Source organism: Tamandua tetradactyla, chromosome 1, assembly GCF_023851605.1.
Source record: "Tamandua tetradactyla isolate mTamTet1 chromosome 1, mTamTet1.pri, whole genome shotgun sequence".
NCBI classification, from domain to species: domain Eukaryota; kingdom Metazoa; phylum Chordata; class Mammalia; order Pilosa; family Myrmecophagidae; genus Tamandua; species Tamandua tetradactyla.
Window position 1 is genome coordinate 185,143,526 of NC_135327.1, and position 14,374 is coordinate 185,157,899.

Sequence of the window (14,374 nt, forward strand, 5' to 3'; positions counted from 1 at the left end):
GAGGTTTCAAATGCCATGATCTGCCTTACATTTAAAAGGATTCCTTTGGCTTCTAGGTATAGAGTAGACTGAAATGAGGCAAGGGTGAAAATAGAGAAATACCAGTTAGGAGGAAGCTGCTGTCTCCAAGCAAGAGGTAATGAGAGAACTGAAAAATATTTCTCATAGATTGGATTAAGAGTTTGAGAGGAAAGGAAAGAATGAATACTCACAGATTTTTTTGGGAATAGATTCCCATTTATTAAAATATGAATAAATTATAGGAAGAACAGGTTTGGTAGGGAAATCAGGAGTTTGATTTTGGGCATAAGATCGACATGCCTGTTAGGCATCCAGAGATTGATTAGGCAGTTGCAAACCTGAAGTTCAAGAGAGAGTTCTGTGATATCAATTCATGGATCACAACAACTTGTAAATAGGTTTTAGAGCTCTGCCACTGGATGATATTTCAATGAAGAGAGTATACAAAGAGAAAAGGTTGGGAGACTAAGCCCAGGTATCTCCAAACTCTAGAGTTTGGGAGATGAAAAGGAACACTTTATGATGATTAAAGCACTTTATGTACCAGTGTTGCGAAACAAAATAAAACCATATTTTTTACTTGATTAATTTTTAAAAGTATTTTAAACATTGTAGTAAGTAAATACATATTCATGGCAAAAGTTAAATACTCAAATAGCACACAGGGTATATAACGAACAGAAGTTACCTTCTCCAACCCCCTTTCTCTATGTTCTTGGTAGAGTCAACTAGTTTTGAAAGTTTCTGTCTTTAGAGTTTCTGGTGATTACCTCCTGTGAAAGAGCTTAGTTCTTTATCATACTTAAAAAAAAAAAAAAAGACATAAAATTGGATCAGAAGTAGGGAGAAATGGCTGAAAATGTTTGATCATGTCCCTAGGGACTTCCAGAATTGGTCTCTTGTAGCACAGATATATAAGAAGTCAAGATTGAGACACAAGAGATCCAGTTCTTAGCATGAGTGTTTTCCATCACTCTTTCCTTGTAAAGAGAGAGATTGTCTGTGTGGCAACAGGGCTGGGCTTCGTGTAAACCACATAGGCAACCCATTGCCTGCTCTAATTTTACTGAATGTGAGAATGATCAAATCCCTACAAATTCTCCTAATTGTGACTAATAGAGAAAAGAACAGTTTAGTGAGTCTGTATCATAGTTTAGAAATATCTGGACCCTAGAGCATGGGCAGTGCTTCAACAATCTAAATTTTTGAAGTATCAGGTCAGAAATCTGTTCCTGTTCTAAGAATACTGTGTCTTATAGGTTGACAAGGAATTTTCTACTATAATAGTTATTTTGATGAATATCCTTTGGTTCTAGCAAATGGGAAGAGAAGCAGTTCATTAAAAACTGTTTGATTTATGCATCAGTTAGATTTATAGTAGATTTCAAATTAATAGATTCACCTATAGATTTTTACTTATGGTGCTAAAGTGTTCAAGGATAACATGACATGCTATCTGTGATCTGCTTAAAAAAGCCTCAGGACCCACCCCAAATGAAGTGGCAGCTATAAAAGACACAAGACTGTAAAACTGCCTGTAATTTTTTTAAGCTAGGTGATGGCTAATGGGAATTCATCATACTCTTCTCTCTACTCAAATATTGTTGAAAATATTGTTGAAACTTATGAAAATGAAAATATTCATAAGAAAAAGTTAAGCAGAAAGATGAAAAATAATAATGATATAATCCTCCAGGTTTTATCTTATCTAATCCAGAATCTGTCCTTGGTATTTCATTCTACCTGCAATGTAACCCATTAGATCAAGATGTATAAGCACTTTGAAACAATAAATGTGATGTGCAAATATAATGTTATAATTTATTTAATTATCACTACATTCGCTGTGACTGACTGGTGTTTGCTTCTGTGAACTCTCTCTTCCAGGGAGAGAAGAGATAAGGAGAAGGTCCCTTCCAGGCTCCTGGAATTGCTGAGCACGCTGGTCATAGAAGAGCTGGTAGAGTGAGGAGCACAAGATGGATCAGGGCTCTCTTGCTCAGATGGATCAGGGCTAGGTAAAGTTCACTGATCTGCACTTGCTCAGTGTCACTCCAGCTGATCGAAGAGTCCAGAGAGCCAGCAGAAATATATAGTTGTAATGAAAAAATTCTGCTCTTTCAAAGTGGCTCCTAGCTTCAACCCTGTGGGGTTGAAACAGCACTTCCAGCTGTGACGAGATATTGAACAAGGAAGGAAAGAAGCATAGAAGGTTAAAGCTGGCAGGGACCTTAGAGACATTATTGCCCAGCTCTCCTATTTCATCACTGAACTGTAGATGATCCCTCCGCATCGTAATGAGGCCCACAGGCCTTTGCCAAGAATGCTTGATTGCTGCATTGTCACTTCTACAAGGCACATTCTGGCCATAAAAGTTGAAGGAACCCTTAGGTTTGACTTTGGTTTTCACAGTCCAGGTCCAATAGTCTGAAGACCCAGAGAATCACTTTCAGCCTAAACTGTCTTCAAGTCTTCACATCCTATCCTGGAATCTGCCGGCTTCCCAGGGGGGCAAAAAAAAAAAAAAAAACAATAGAAAAAAAATGTCCATCTCTTGCTGAGAAAACCAGACCTCCCATTGGTCTCCAATAGGAAGTCCCCAAATATACGATAATCCAATATTAGTATTTTCTCAGGGCCTGAGTTATTCAATCTTATTCTACTCTTAAATAAATAATGTGGTAGAGTTTTGCTTTGGCGTGTTCAAGTGGTTTTTATAATTCTCCCTGATTGAGGAGGACAATCAGGCACAGATGATCGAATCCGGTGCCACAGGCGATCAAACAATATCTCATTTCTCATGGGCTTAATTTGATTTTTGCTAAGGAGAAGATGAATACAAATCTCTACCTCTTGCAGAAATGATTTGAATAGATGGACTTTCCTGCTTCTGTTCTTCCCATCATTGTTTCAAAAGCCTCAGAACCAAGAGAGGGTCAGAATTCAGCTTTGAGTCCCAGGAGTCTCCTCGGCATTCAGCTGTATCTGCCAGAGGGCAGTGTCTAGGCACATGGTGTAGGGAACCAAAGTGGCCGCTTTTTGTACATTTTTCTCCTGGGAACACTGCTTTTCCACTGTACAGCAACCCCTGTTATATTAAGGAAAGCTTTCGAATGTCTAAAATGGCCAGTGAGTATTTTAAATAAAACTGAGATATATTATTTCCCAAAATCCATTCAGCAATGATTTATTGAATACCCATTATGTGTCAGGCAGGAGGGGGAAAAACCCCTCCTTTTCCTTTTTATTGCCACAGATTATGTGGGATTACGTGTGGAAGGACACATCATCTCAACTGTGAGGTGAAGCTTTTTGCTTGGGTTGGATATCTGTGGTATTAACAATAAACTGGAGCAAAAAGGAATTTTTTTATAATGTGAAGCGCCCAAAGAACGAAGAAAATAGTAAAGTGTGACAACAAAATAGTGTGTGGGGCCCGTGGGCCAGAGGCAGTAGGTGTCCCTTCAGGGATCCCTTTGTGTCATCTAGATCCAAAATGGTTCGATTCACATGATTTTATTTTTCAAATTGAGAATATCTTTTTGTTCTTGTTATTGTCATTCTGAAGTTTTAGCCGCAATCATTGTCTGCTAAGTGACAACACATGTGAGTGTGATGGTACGCGTTTCTAACAGAATAATCGCTGATAACAGAATTACTGCTGCTAAGCACGAGGGCGTGTTTGCCTCCCTACACAAACAGTGTGGTCATAAATGAGGATGATTAAGAATTATAGTAAGGCAGGGAGGAAGGACAGGTGGTGATGGTAAAAAATAACCTGGTCCTCTTGGGTAACCAATAAACAAGCCACTTTGCCCGGTCTGCAGCCCCTGTTGTATTTCGAGTCAGGTCTCGGCTGCTTGAGAACAGAAGCAGCCCCAGCTGGCCTGGAGAGGCCGTAATGACTAGCCATGCCCTGTGAGGGGGAAACCGATCAACGCCAGCGCTGTACGGAATGAATTGTACCACCTGGCCTGCAGGTTTGTAAACAGGAAACTCTCTCTTAGACCCAGAATCTCAATTATTTGTGATTTCTTTACTGCCAACTTATGTGCCCTCCTTTTCCTCTTGGTTCCCCCGGAATGCTGAACCTCTGACAAAAGGTGAGCAGTAAATTACTGTATGGAATAAGCAATATGTTACCCCCTGCTGAGTTATTTGGGAAAGTTTATATGGCAGGGAAGAAATAGAGAAGGGTAAAGGAAGGATTGGGCGGTGGTCACACCTAGAAAGAGCTGGTCATAGCTGAAAAAATCTCCCCGAAGTTAATTTTCATTTGAATTAACATCCTCAGGCGTTCTGGTTAGAAATGGGGAAGGAATGAGATAGGAGGAAGGGTTGGAGGGATTGGTGAAGAAAGAGAAAATGGAGAAAGGATGACAGGCAAAGGGTAGATGAAGGAATATAAAGAGAAGGGAAATAAAATGTTTCAGTCAATATCAGCCTTATTAATGCTGCCTGGGTCTCTTCAGTGCTTCTCTTTCCCCAGACCCACATCACGTAAGTAACTCTTCCAGAGACTTTCCCCTAAGGGACATCAAGGGACTGATATACATCATTTTCCATTTTCCATGGACTGCTTTTCACAAGGCTTTCTCCAATAAAGTGATATAGGCATTATTTTAAAATTTTCTCCTTCAAAGTTTTTTAACTTGACACTAAGAAAAAGGGTTTTATAAAATAAGGTATTTTGGCAAAAATAATTACCATTTTGAAATGGCCCATATCTTCATCTATTTATTTCTGATCTTTCTAGACTTTCCCTTGTCAATTTTAAAACGCATTAATTCCCTAAAACTTTAACTACTAATACCTGGAAGGGGTGTGTGTGTGTGTGTGTGTGTGTGTGTGTGTGTGTGTGTGTGTGTGTGTGTGTGTGTGTGTGTGTGTGTGTGTGTGTGTGTGTGTGTGTGTGTGTGTGTGTGTGTGTGTGTGTGTGTGTGTGTGTGTGTGTGTGTGTGTGTGTGTGTGTGTGTGTGTGTGTGTGTGTGTGTGTGTGTGTGTGTGTTAGGGAAAGTGTGTTTGGCAGAGACCTAAAGTGTGTCTTTATCAGGGTTATGAACTTTAGGCAAGATATGTTAGAGGCTGTTTAAGGGTCATTATGATATTCAGGTGATGCTGAATTCTAATTAGGTGCTGTAGCCTTCAGGTAGATGGGGGAGTAGAAGAGATATTTATGAATGGTAAGTATGAAAGAATGAAAATAATTCTTTCCAATAATGAGTTAGTCCCAGAATTGGCTATTGAGTACTTTTGAAAACCATTCTAAATGAAAGGAAAAAAATAATTTCATAAGTGTATTTGTAGCACATGTGTTTAGGGAGAATGCGTGGGTTATTCAGAACAATTCCACATATAAATTGGATTTAATTGCTCAAAGAGTTACTAGCTTTCTTTAATCAGAATGGAAATAAGCATAAGTTGAAGTTGTGCAGATTTATGCTGCACTTAAGGGAGACAACTGTCTCGAAGTAGCTATTAGTTGGCAGACGGAGAGATGGGCTGAATTTGTGGAACTTTTCAGTTTAATCTCTTTTCTCCTCACTTCTGCAGATTATATAGCATTCTCTTCTGATAGACCTTCTTATTTATACTGTGAAGCTCTTTAACTGAGATGGATGACGGTGATATTAACAAAGAACTGAAGCAGAAATTAAACTTTTCCTATTGTGAAGAAGAAACTGAGAGTGAAGGGCAGAAGAAAGAGCAAGAGAATAGGGAGGTCCAGAGCCAAACCCCAGAAAAGTGTGAATTTCCAGCTTCAGATGCAAAGTTTACATCTCCCCAAACACCTGAACGCAGCATATTTCAGGAAAAAGACAAAAGAAGTCCAGATCAGATTCTGAAGACTCCAGTGTCAGGCTCTCTCAAATGTCCTGAAACACCGGCACAACCAGACAGCAGGAGAAAGTTGCTGCACTGTGACAGTCCCTTTACTCCCAAAGTAAGTAAGCTATAAGGAAAGAGGGACCAAGGGCTCCAAGATCTGACTTCCTTAAGTTTAGCTGAAAAAGAGGGCTCAGTACTCTATGTGCCTATGATATATTTACCTAACATGCTGCATATTCTCGATTACATATCTGTTAAAAAAATGAAGAAGGGTTTAAAGTTGCTAGAAAACAGAACTGAATGTTTATCCACTGCCTTCTCAAAACCACTATTGCCAGCAGCTATTTGGTGTAGGCCACAAATAAATTTTGAGTGGGGAAGAAATTCCTTAAAGAAATTGAAGCTGGAAGGAGTATTGAGATCTAGTGCAACTACTGCATTTTATAGATGAGAAAATTAGGGCCCTAGAGGTGAACTGGCTTATAGCTCAGCCAATGGTAGAGACAAGGCTAGAAACCTGATCTCTTGGGTTTAATGCATTGTTCTTTCCTTACACCAACTGGCCTTTTTAGGTAACTACTTACTAATATTTTTTAACAGAGGAAGGTCCACATTTGCTGTTTGAACATATTCATGTCTCTTTGTTTAAACATATTCATGTCTCTTTGTTGCCGCTCTTCCCAGAACTCCTCTCCTCCTTGGTTAGTGAAGTACAGGCTCTTCTATTACTTGTGATCAAAGAGGTAACTTGTTGATACCTCTTTATAAACTGAGGATGGCAAATGAACAAAGATCTCTAGCAGTCAGCATATTCCTTTATTCCTGCTGCCATCAGTCTCCTATTGTATCTTTCATGTTATTAAAAACAGGATTGAGTTATGGTTCTCTCCTCTCAGATTCTGGCTCCCTAGTATGTGATTCCATAGGGTTGATACTAACACTGCTTCCTGCTGGCTCAGCTGGAGGCACTTAAGATTGTCATAATAACATCTGTGATCCTGACGCAGCACAGACACTGTCAGCATGTCTACTTAGTACCTGCTGAGTATGGGTCCCATGTTTGCCAGGAAATACTAAGTTTCTGGCTTGAACTGTAAGGCAAACTACTTTAATATGAGCATGTGCCCATCTGAAGGATTTTCAGTGGTTCCCAAACCAACCAATCAGTCATTCATTTAGTCATCCATTAATTAATTTATTTTTTGACAGCCCACTGTGGACAAGGATCCTAATATACAGCATTTGCCCTCAAATAGCTAACAATCTAGCAAAAAGAGGAGAGATGTGGGTATAGACATTATGTGATAAGAGCTTCAAGAGGACCAAACAGAGGTCTCTGGGTAGATTGCTTCTTTGTTGAGATGCTCAGGAAAGAAAGAAAGGTGAGGCAAGCATATAACTGGTAATGAAAATTAAGTAAGATTTTGATATGTGGAAATTAGGGAGAGAGTGAGTGGATGGTTCCAGACAGAAAATGTGACTTAGCAAGAGTACATAGGTAGGAAAACATGATATGGGTCTGGGAAATGGTGTACATATTTCATTCATGCACTCAAAACCTAACTGAACACCTTGATACACTAGTGAACCCTCTGCAAGAGAAACCCATTCACTGCCTTCAAAAAGTGCCCTCAAAGTGAATGAAGATAAGTAAATGAAACAAAGTTCAGATCATGTGTGCCAGATGAATGGATAAGGGGTGATGAGGAGGCATAGAGGAAGAATTCTGAATTAAGTCTCACAATATCAGAAAAGTGTTGTCAAAGAAAGTAATGTTAAGAGAAGCCTTCAAGGATGAGTTGGAGTTAGCCATGCAAAGAAGAGAGGGATGGGAACTCTAGGCAAAAGGAATAGCAATTACCAAGTTACAGAGGGAAAAGCATTTGTTGCACTTGAAAAACTGCATGCTATTCAATGTGGCAGGGATCTGTACATGAGAGTGAGCAGAAGAGATGAGGCTGGAGTAGGTAGGTAGGAAGCTGGATCAAGATTTTAGTCTGAAGGTGTTGAGAGAGCCATTTAATGGTTTGAGCAGCAGCACTTCTGAAAAATCATGGCATCCACATATAGGATGGACTGGAGTATGAAGGGGCTGAGGCTGGAAAGTATTCATAATAGTTCTGGTGAGAAAGGAGAAGGGACTGTACCAGGACATTGCTGGACCAGAATAATTGAGAGATTTTTAGGAATTGGTAACTGACTTGATGGAGGGGTTAAGAGAAAAGGAGGAATCTAGGATATTTGCGATTTCTTGCTTGGCTAAGTAGATGCTACCTAGAATCAAGACAGGTAAAACTTTAGATTGTACTGGCTTGGAGAAAAGCAGAAATGTGGCATAAATAGTTGAATAAATAGGTCCAGAGCTCAGGAAAACAGTCTGAGTTGGAGATCTCTATTTGGATCTCAGCAGCATTTAGGAAGGCTTTGAAGCCGTGGATGGCGGGTTAGGCCACCTAGTCCAAGATTTGAGGGACAGGCAGAAAACAGAGCTTGGGAGGGAAAATGGGAACACTTTATGAAGAATGTAGTTTGGATTAGGGTCAGAACGTACAGGTCAGTGTGATGATAAATGGAGATCTTGTCCTAAAGACAAGGCTGCTATAGGAAAGAAGTCTAGATGTAGTTCAGCCTGCCAACGGATAGAACCTGAAATCAAGAGAAATTGACTTTAGACAGTAAGGACTCCTTAACCTAATTATACTGAGATAGAAAACTTCCTCAGGAGGTAGTAAAGTCCCTGAGACAAAACACTAGTCTATAAACACTAGCTGATAACCACTGTTCTAGTTTGCTAGGTGCCGAAATGCAATATACCAGAAATGGAATGGCTTTTAAAGAGGGGAATTTAATAAGTTACTAGTTTACAGTTCTAAGGCTGAGAAAATGTCCCAATTAAAACAAGTCTATAGAAATGTCCAATCAAAGGCATCCATCCAGGGAAAGATAACTTGGTTCAAGAAGGCCAATGAAGTTCAGGGTTTCTCTCTCAAGTGAGAAGGCACATGGCGAACATAGTCAGGGCTTCTCTGCCAACTGGAAAGGCACATGGTGAACATGGTGTCATCTGCTAGCTCTCTCCTGGCTTCTGGTTTTATGAAGCTCCCCATGAGGCATTTTCCTTTTTCATCTCCAAAGGTTGCTGGCTTGTGGACTCTCTGCTTTGTGGTACTGCAGCATTCTCTCTCTCTCTCTCTGAATCTCTCATTCTCCAAAATGTTTCCACTTTTATAGGACTCCAGTAAACCAATCAAAACCTACCCAAATGGGTGGAGACACATCTCCCCTAATCCAGTTTAAATACCACTCTTGATTGAGTTACATCTCCAGGGAGATGATCTAATTACAGACTCAAATGTACAGTATTGACTAGGGATTATTCTGCCTTTACAAAAGGGATTTTGATTAAAACATGGCTTTTCTATGGTCCATACATCCTTTCAAACCAGCACAACCACTGAATAGAAATATTATAGAAGGGATTAAAGCATCAGGACACTAATTGTACCCACTAAGTCTTTAAAAGTCCCTTCCAGTCCCAAGATACTATGATTTTGTGTCTTTGTGGGCGGTTGCCTTCTCCTCTTACCATCTTCAGAAGTCAAGCGGATATCCCTCAAATTTCCCTTTTCTCCCTTAATCACCTGTAATAGAAAGTTACCTAAACAGCTGTGTAATCATTCCACAAATTTTTTATCTATTTTACTTCCAGGCAGAACTTCCTTTCATAAGTCTTATCCCAAACTATGTTCTTTTAGACTTAAGAGGATTACTCATGATTCTACTATTTTGGCAATAAGATCCATAGTCCTATAATTAACATCTTCCTTAGTTCATAGATGAAGATCAAAATTTCTCTTAGTCTTATCTCCAGACTAGAACTTCTAACATTGTCCTGTCCTGATACAAATACTTTTCTTTCTTTTTCTCTGAAAATTTTCTAGGTCTTCTTTTTTTGGGTGCATAGTCTGGAAATCGAACCCGGGTCTCCCACATGGAAGGTGGGCATTTTAACCACTGAACTACCTGTGTACCCTTAAGGTCTTCTTTATTTTCCTTGAGGTTTCCTTCTGGTTGCCACCAGAAGTATGTGCAGTATTCCACGTGTGGACATCCCACTGTTTCATATGGGATATATTTATTCTACTTTTCATATGAAAACCAACTACCAAAACCTGTTTGTTAGGGAATATTTACTCTAATTCTGAGACTTCTTTGGTGAATCACACTGATAACTGAGAACTGTCATCCAATGTTATAGGTTTACTTATTTTGAACCAATATGAAGCCTTATAAGAAACTTACAGGAAAATTGTGGATTTGTAAATAAGGGCCTTGTCTGTCCATAGCTCAGGGTTATTTACCCTAAGAACTGCAAGAGATATGCAAAACCCTTGCAAAAAATCTTGACTCTGGCAATGATATATTTCTATTAATTTGTTTTTAAAATGTTAGCTGCTGGGTATACTGTATAGCTTCTTTCATTTCTGCTTAAATCAGTCATTTATTGAGTATCTATAATGTTCATTCTTTAATCATGTTGTAGCCTAGATTCTGCTTCTGCACTGAAAAGTCATAGGCAGAGATTATCAAAACAGTGGAATATATTTAGAAAGAGCCTCACAGTACACTGATTATACTGTGAGGTTCTATCCTGGCCTCAGTGTAGACAGCTGTTATTCTTAATGATCTCTAACACGGGTATTCCTCTGGCTTCTGATACTTGGGTCATAATGGCATTTTGTTGTCTCATCAGAATTCTTTGTCTTTGGTTTAATTCTAGTGGTCAGTTAGGTTTCAAGCCTTTGATTTCTTCCTATACCCCACTTGCAGTGGTAAAACATGTACATTTATTTCTATTTTTCAGAGTGTTAGCTACAGCCACTGGTAAACCCTGAATCTTTGCAGCTTATTTTAGAGTATAATTGTTCAATCTCTTTATCCCATTTTATAGAGCTTTTCTCATTTAATGCTAAATTTTAAGTGGAATTTGAAAACTCTTCTTTAATGTTTAGATAGTCTGTGAACTCTTTCCCTTACAAAGTGATTATTTTTGAAACATTGGTGATCTGCTGATTAGCAGACTGCACACCCCTGAGGACTGGAACTCATCTCTGTCCTCATCACCATCTAGTCCAACATCTGCTACGTTAGTAGATACCAAACAAATGTTTCGATGAAAACTTGAGGGGAAGTTAAAGCATGAAGTTCTGAGAGAACAAGGGCCAGGTCTTCTATAGAATTATTTTTATTTGTCTCAACTTAAATATCCTTATCTTTAAAAGTTGGAAGGAGCTAAATGTTATACAAACATCTACCATGTAACCCAGTCATTTTATTGCTAGGTAGTTACCCAAGAGAAACACAAACATAAGTTCACAGAAAGATGTCTCCATGAATCTCATAGCAGGTTTATAATAGTCAAAAACAAACCAAAAAAACCAACCTGGGAACAATTACAACTGTCCATCAACAGGTGAATGGATGAACAAATTACAGAATCTCCATACATAACAGAATATTACTCAGCAATAAGAGCAAAAAAAGCAATTAAAATTATTGATATGTGTACATTATGTTGAGTGAGAGAAACCAGGTAAAAATAGAGGACATACTGGGTAATATCATTTATTGAAAATTTTAGAAAATGCAAACTACAATGATGGCAGATCAGAGGTTTCCTGGGGATGTGGGTAGAGGGAGAAATGGATTACAAAGGCGCACCAGGACACTTGTGGGGATGATGGAAATGTTTATATTGATTTTAATAATAGTTTCACTGGTTCATACCTATGAAAAACTGAACAAATTATGTACTTTATATAGTTTATTGTATTTCAATTATGCCTTAAAGTTCTAAACTTTTAAAATGAAAAAAAAAATTGGAAGTAGGACTAGAATTGGTGGTTTTCATAGCTAGCTATCTGAATTATCCAGGGGGAAGGGAGTAGTGGAGCTTAGCAAAAGCATAGATCCTTTGTGTTGGCCTCATGAATGAGAAGATCTAGAGACAGAGACCAAGAATCTGTACTTTTTAAAAGAGGACCAGTTAGGATGCAATTAATTTGCACTGAACCAGATAATCTCTAAGGCCCCTTTTAACAAGAACATTCTTAGGTTCAAATATTAACTGACTAACTGATTTGGAACTCTCTCTCTTTTTTTTCACTAACCCCATTCTGACGTGCCTTTTGTTACCTTCGTTCAGAGCCTGCCAAGCCAGTCGGTGATTTCTTCAACAGGGAAGGTCCCCTCCAGAGGCTCTAAGCATTTGCGGCTCACGCCTGTATCCTCCACGGATGAGATGACCTCACTGGCTCTGGTCAACATTAATCCCTTCACACCAGAGTCCTATAGAAAATTATTCTTTCAATCCAACGGCAAGAGGAAAACCAGAGGAGAAATGTAAGTGCACTGTGGTCTAGGACTTTTGAGAAGTGATCACACCAGAGCTCAAGTGGTAAGAGGTGAGACTAAGATTAGGAGCATGGGCTCTATTCAAATGAGACTGTATGATGGTTTATATGTTTTCTCCTCCCTCAGTGTCAATGTTGGTTTTAATCTGCTTTATCACAAGGATTCTGGCAACTTTGTATTCTGATGTGTACTTAGCTGCCTTCTCTATAAAAGATGGGGACCATGTGTGTGATAGACTTCCGTTAGGAAGTTGAATGGGCTATGGAATTGCATTCAAGGAGTCCCCTCTGGTTAATATGAGGCTAGGAAGGGGAAGCTGTAGTTCACACTACAAAGAGTGAGTATATTGCTGTTTTGAGTTTGGCTTTGTAAATGGTGATGAGAGTTAAAGAGGAAGGATTTGAAGTTCTCAGCAGGTAATAGAAGATTAGTTGAAGAGGAAAAGGTAACATTGCTTTCAGAGGTGCTAAAAAACGTAAAGCCACAAAGTCTACTGTATGGTAGAAATTGTCTAAGGGTTTTTTCATGCTGCTTAGGGACCCTTTACTACTCCCTTGAATGTTTCTTTTTATTTTATAGAAGTGAAAGTATCTCTAAAATGGGACAGTGTCTTTAGGATCTGTGATTATTGTATTAACCAACCTTGTGTTCACAACAGGTTTATTTAACACTGTCTCCTGGATCATAAGTAAACAGGATGTAAGGGCAAGTATGCTGGTTCACTTATGTTACCAAAAATTCTAATGATTTTAGCTCTTTAATTCTGATGGTTTCCAAGAACTCTAATGGGTTTTACCTCTCACTGAAGCCAACAGGAAAAACAGTTCATCTGAATTCCTGGCAATGAAAGTGGTGACACTTTAATAACATCACTTAGTGCTTCTGAGAGGGTATTTTCCCTCTCTTATTGATTGTGTTTTTGTTGTTTTAGAAACTATTAGGATATAATATTAAATAAAAGTCACATATTTCAGGATCAGTTTATTTCCGTGAATATAATGTCTTCCATTTACCTTTTCTGTCTTGTACTTCTCCGGAAGAAGTCTATAGACAGCTGATCCAGAAATTGAAACATTGCTTAAAGATCAGTTGCTTAAAATCCAGACGGCAACTCTTTATGCCAAAGAGGGTGTTTAGTTAATGACTTTAGCTTATTGAAAAGTAATTGAAAATATCATAGTCATGGATAGGGCTCACTCTGTTGCACTTATAGTTTACCTGTGAACCTAACAAAAAGGTTCTGGGGGAGGTGGGTGTTGGAAGGAGGAGTGTAGTATGGCATTGAAGAGCAAATGCTTTGACATCAGATGAGGTTTCAAATCCCATTTCTGTCACTTAGGAATTGTATGACAGAGTTACTTAACCTCCTTATGTCTTGAGATTTTTCATTTTGGGATATTAATACCCACTTACAGTTTCATGTGTTTTCTGTATTCTCCCTTGCCTCCAAGTCTTGGCACGTGTTGACCTACTCTCTTAAAGTCTACTCTATTCTATTACCCGTTCCATAGCTAGCTCTTACTCATTCTTGGAATTTTAGCTTACATATTGTCTGTTCCAGGAAAGACTTCTACTGTAAAAGATTATTTGGGTGCTTTCCCTGGTATATATCCAGGTATCCTCTTTTTAGACTATCCTGGGTTCTTATAATGAAATTTACTGTTGTTGTTTTTTTAATCCCAGCCCCCTAAAATAAATTGAAGAGGGGAAGAAATGGTCTCATTAACTATTACAGCCCCAGAACTTAGCATAATACCATAGTACCAGGCTCAAGAATTGCCAATCATACATTGATAATTTCCTTTTTTTTTTTAGTGAAGAAGCTGATCGGGGGGAAGGCAAGGTAGAACAAGAGCTTCCTGCCAAAGTGAGTATGGTTCCTTGACCCAGCTCTCATAAACAGTAATTTAATCCTTCTGCCTCTTCCCTTTCCTCCCTTCCCCTTCCCTCCTTCCCCTCCCTCTACCCCCCCCCGCCCCCACCCCCACCCCCACCCCCACTCACATAGGTGCTTTGTGGCTTTACAAGTGTGCTTTGAGTATGAATTTATCTGAACTCTAATCAGGGTCTGATTTGTTTGTTGGCTGTTGGTTTTCCAGGAAGTGTCTAA

The 14,374-nt window shown here is 39.0% G+C and overlaps 1 protein-coding gene across 3 annotated transcripts in view; it reads left to right on the forward strand.

The window, feature by feature from the left end:
- The first annotated feature begins 11,091 nt into the window (after positions 1-11,091).
- Positions 11,092-14,374, forward strand: part of WEE2 (WEE2 oocyte meiosis inhibiting kinase) — a 31,284-nt gene continuing 28,001 nt past the window's right edge. The window contains exons 1-3 of one of the 3 annotated variants that reach the window (XM_077147956.1): positions 11,092-11,323; positions 12,056-12,252; positions 14,080-14,131. In XM_077147956.1, the coding sequence (XP_077004071.1) occupies positions 12,152-12,252; positions 14,080-14,131 (153 nt within the window). In that variant the 5' untranslated portion in view covers positions 11,092-11,323; positions 12,056-12,151. Of the gene's footprint in view, positions 11,324-12,003; positions 12,253-12,522; positions 12,602-14,079; positions 14,132-14,374 lie in introns of those variants that run through there. The other 2 variants (XM_077147948.1, XM_077147968.1) reach the window with 2 other exon arrangements.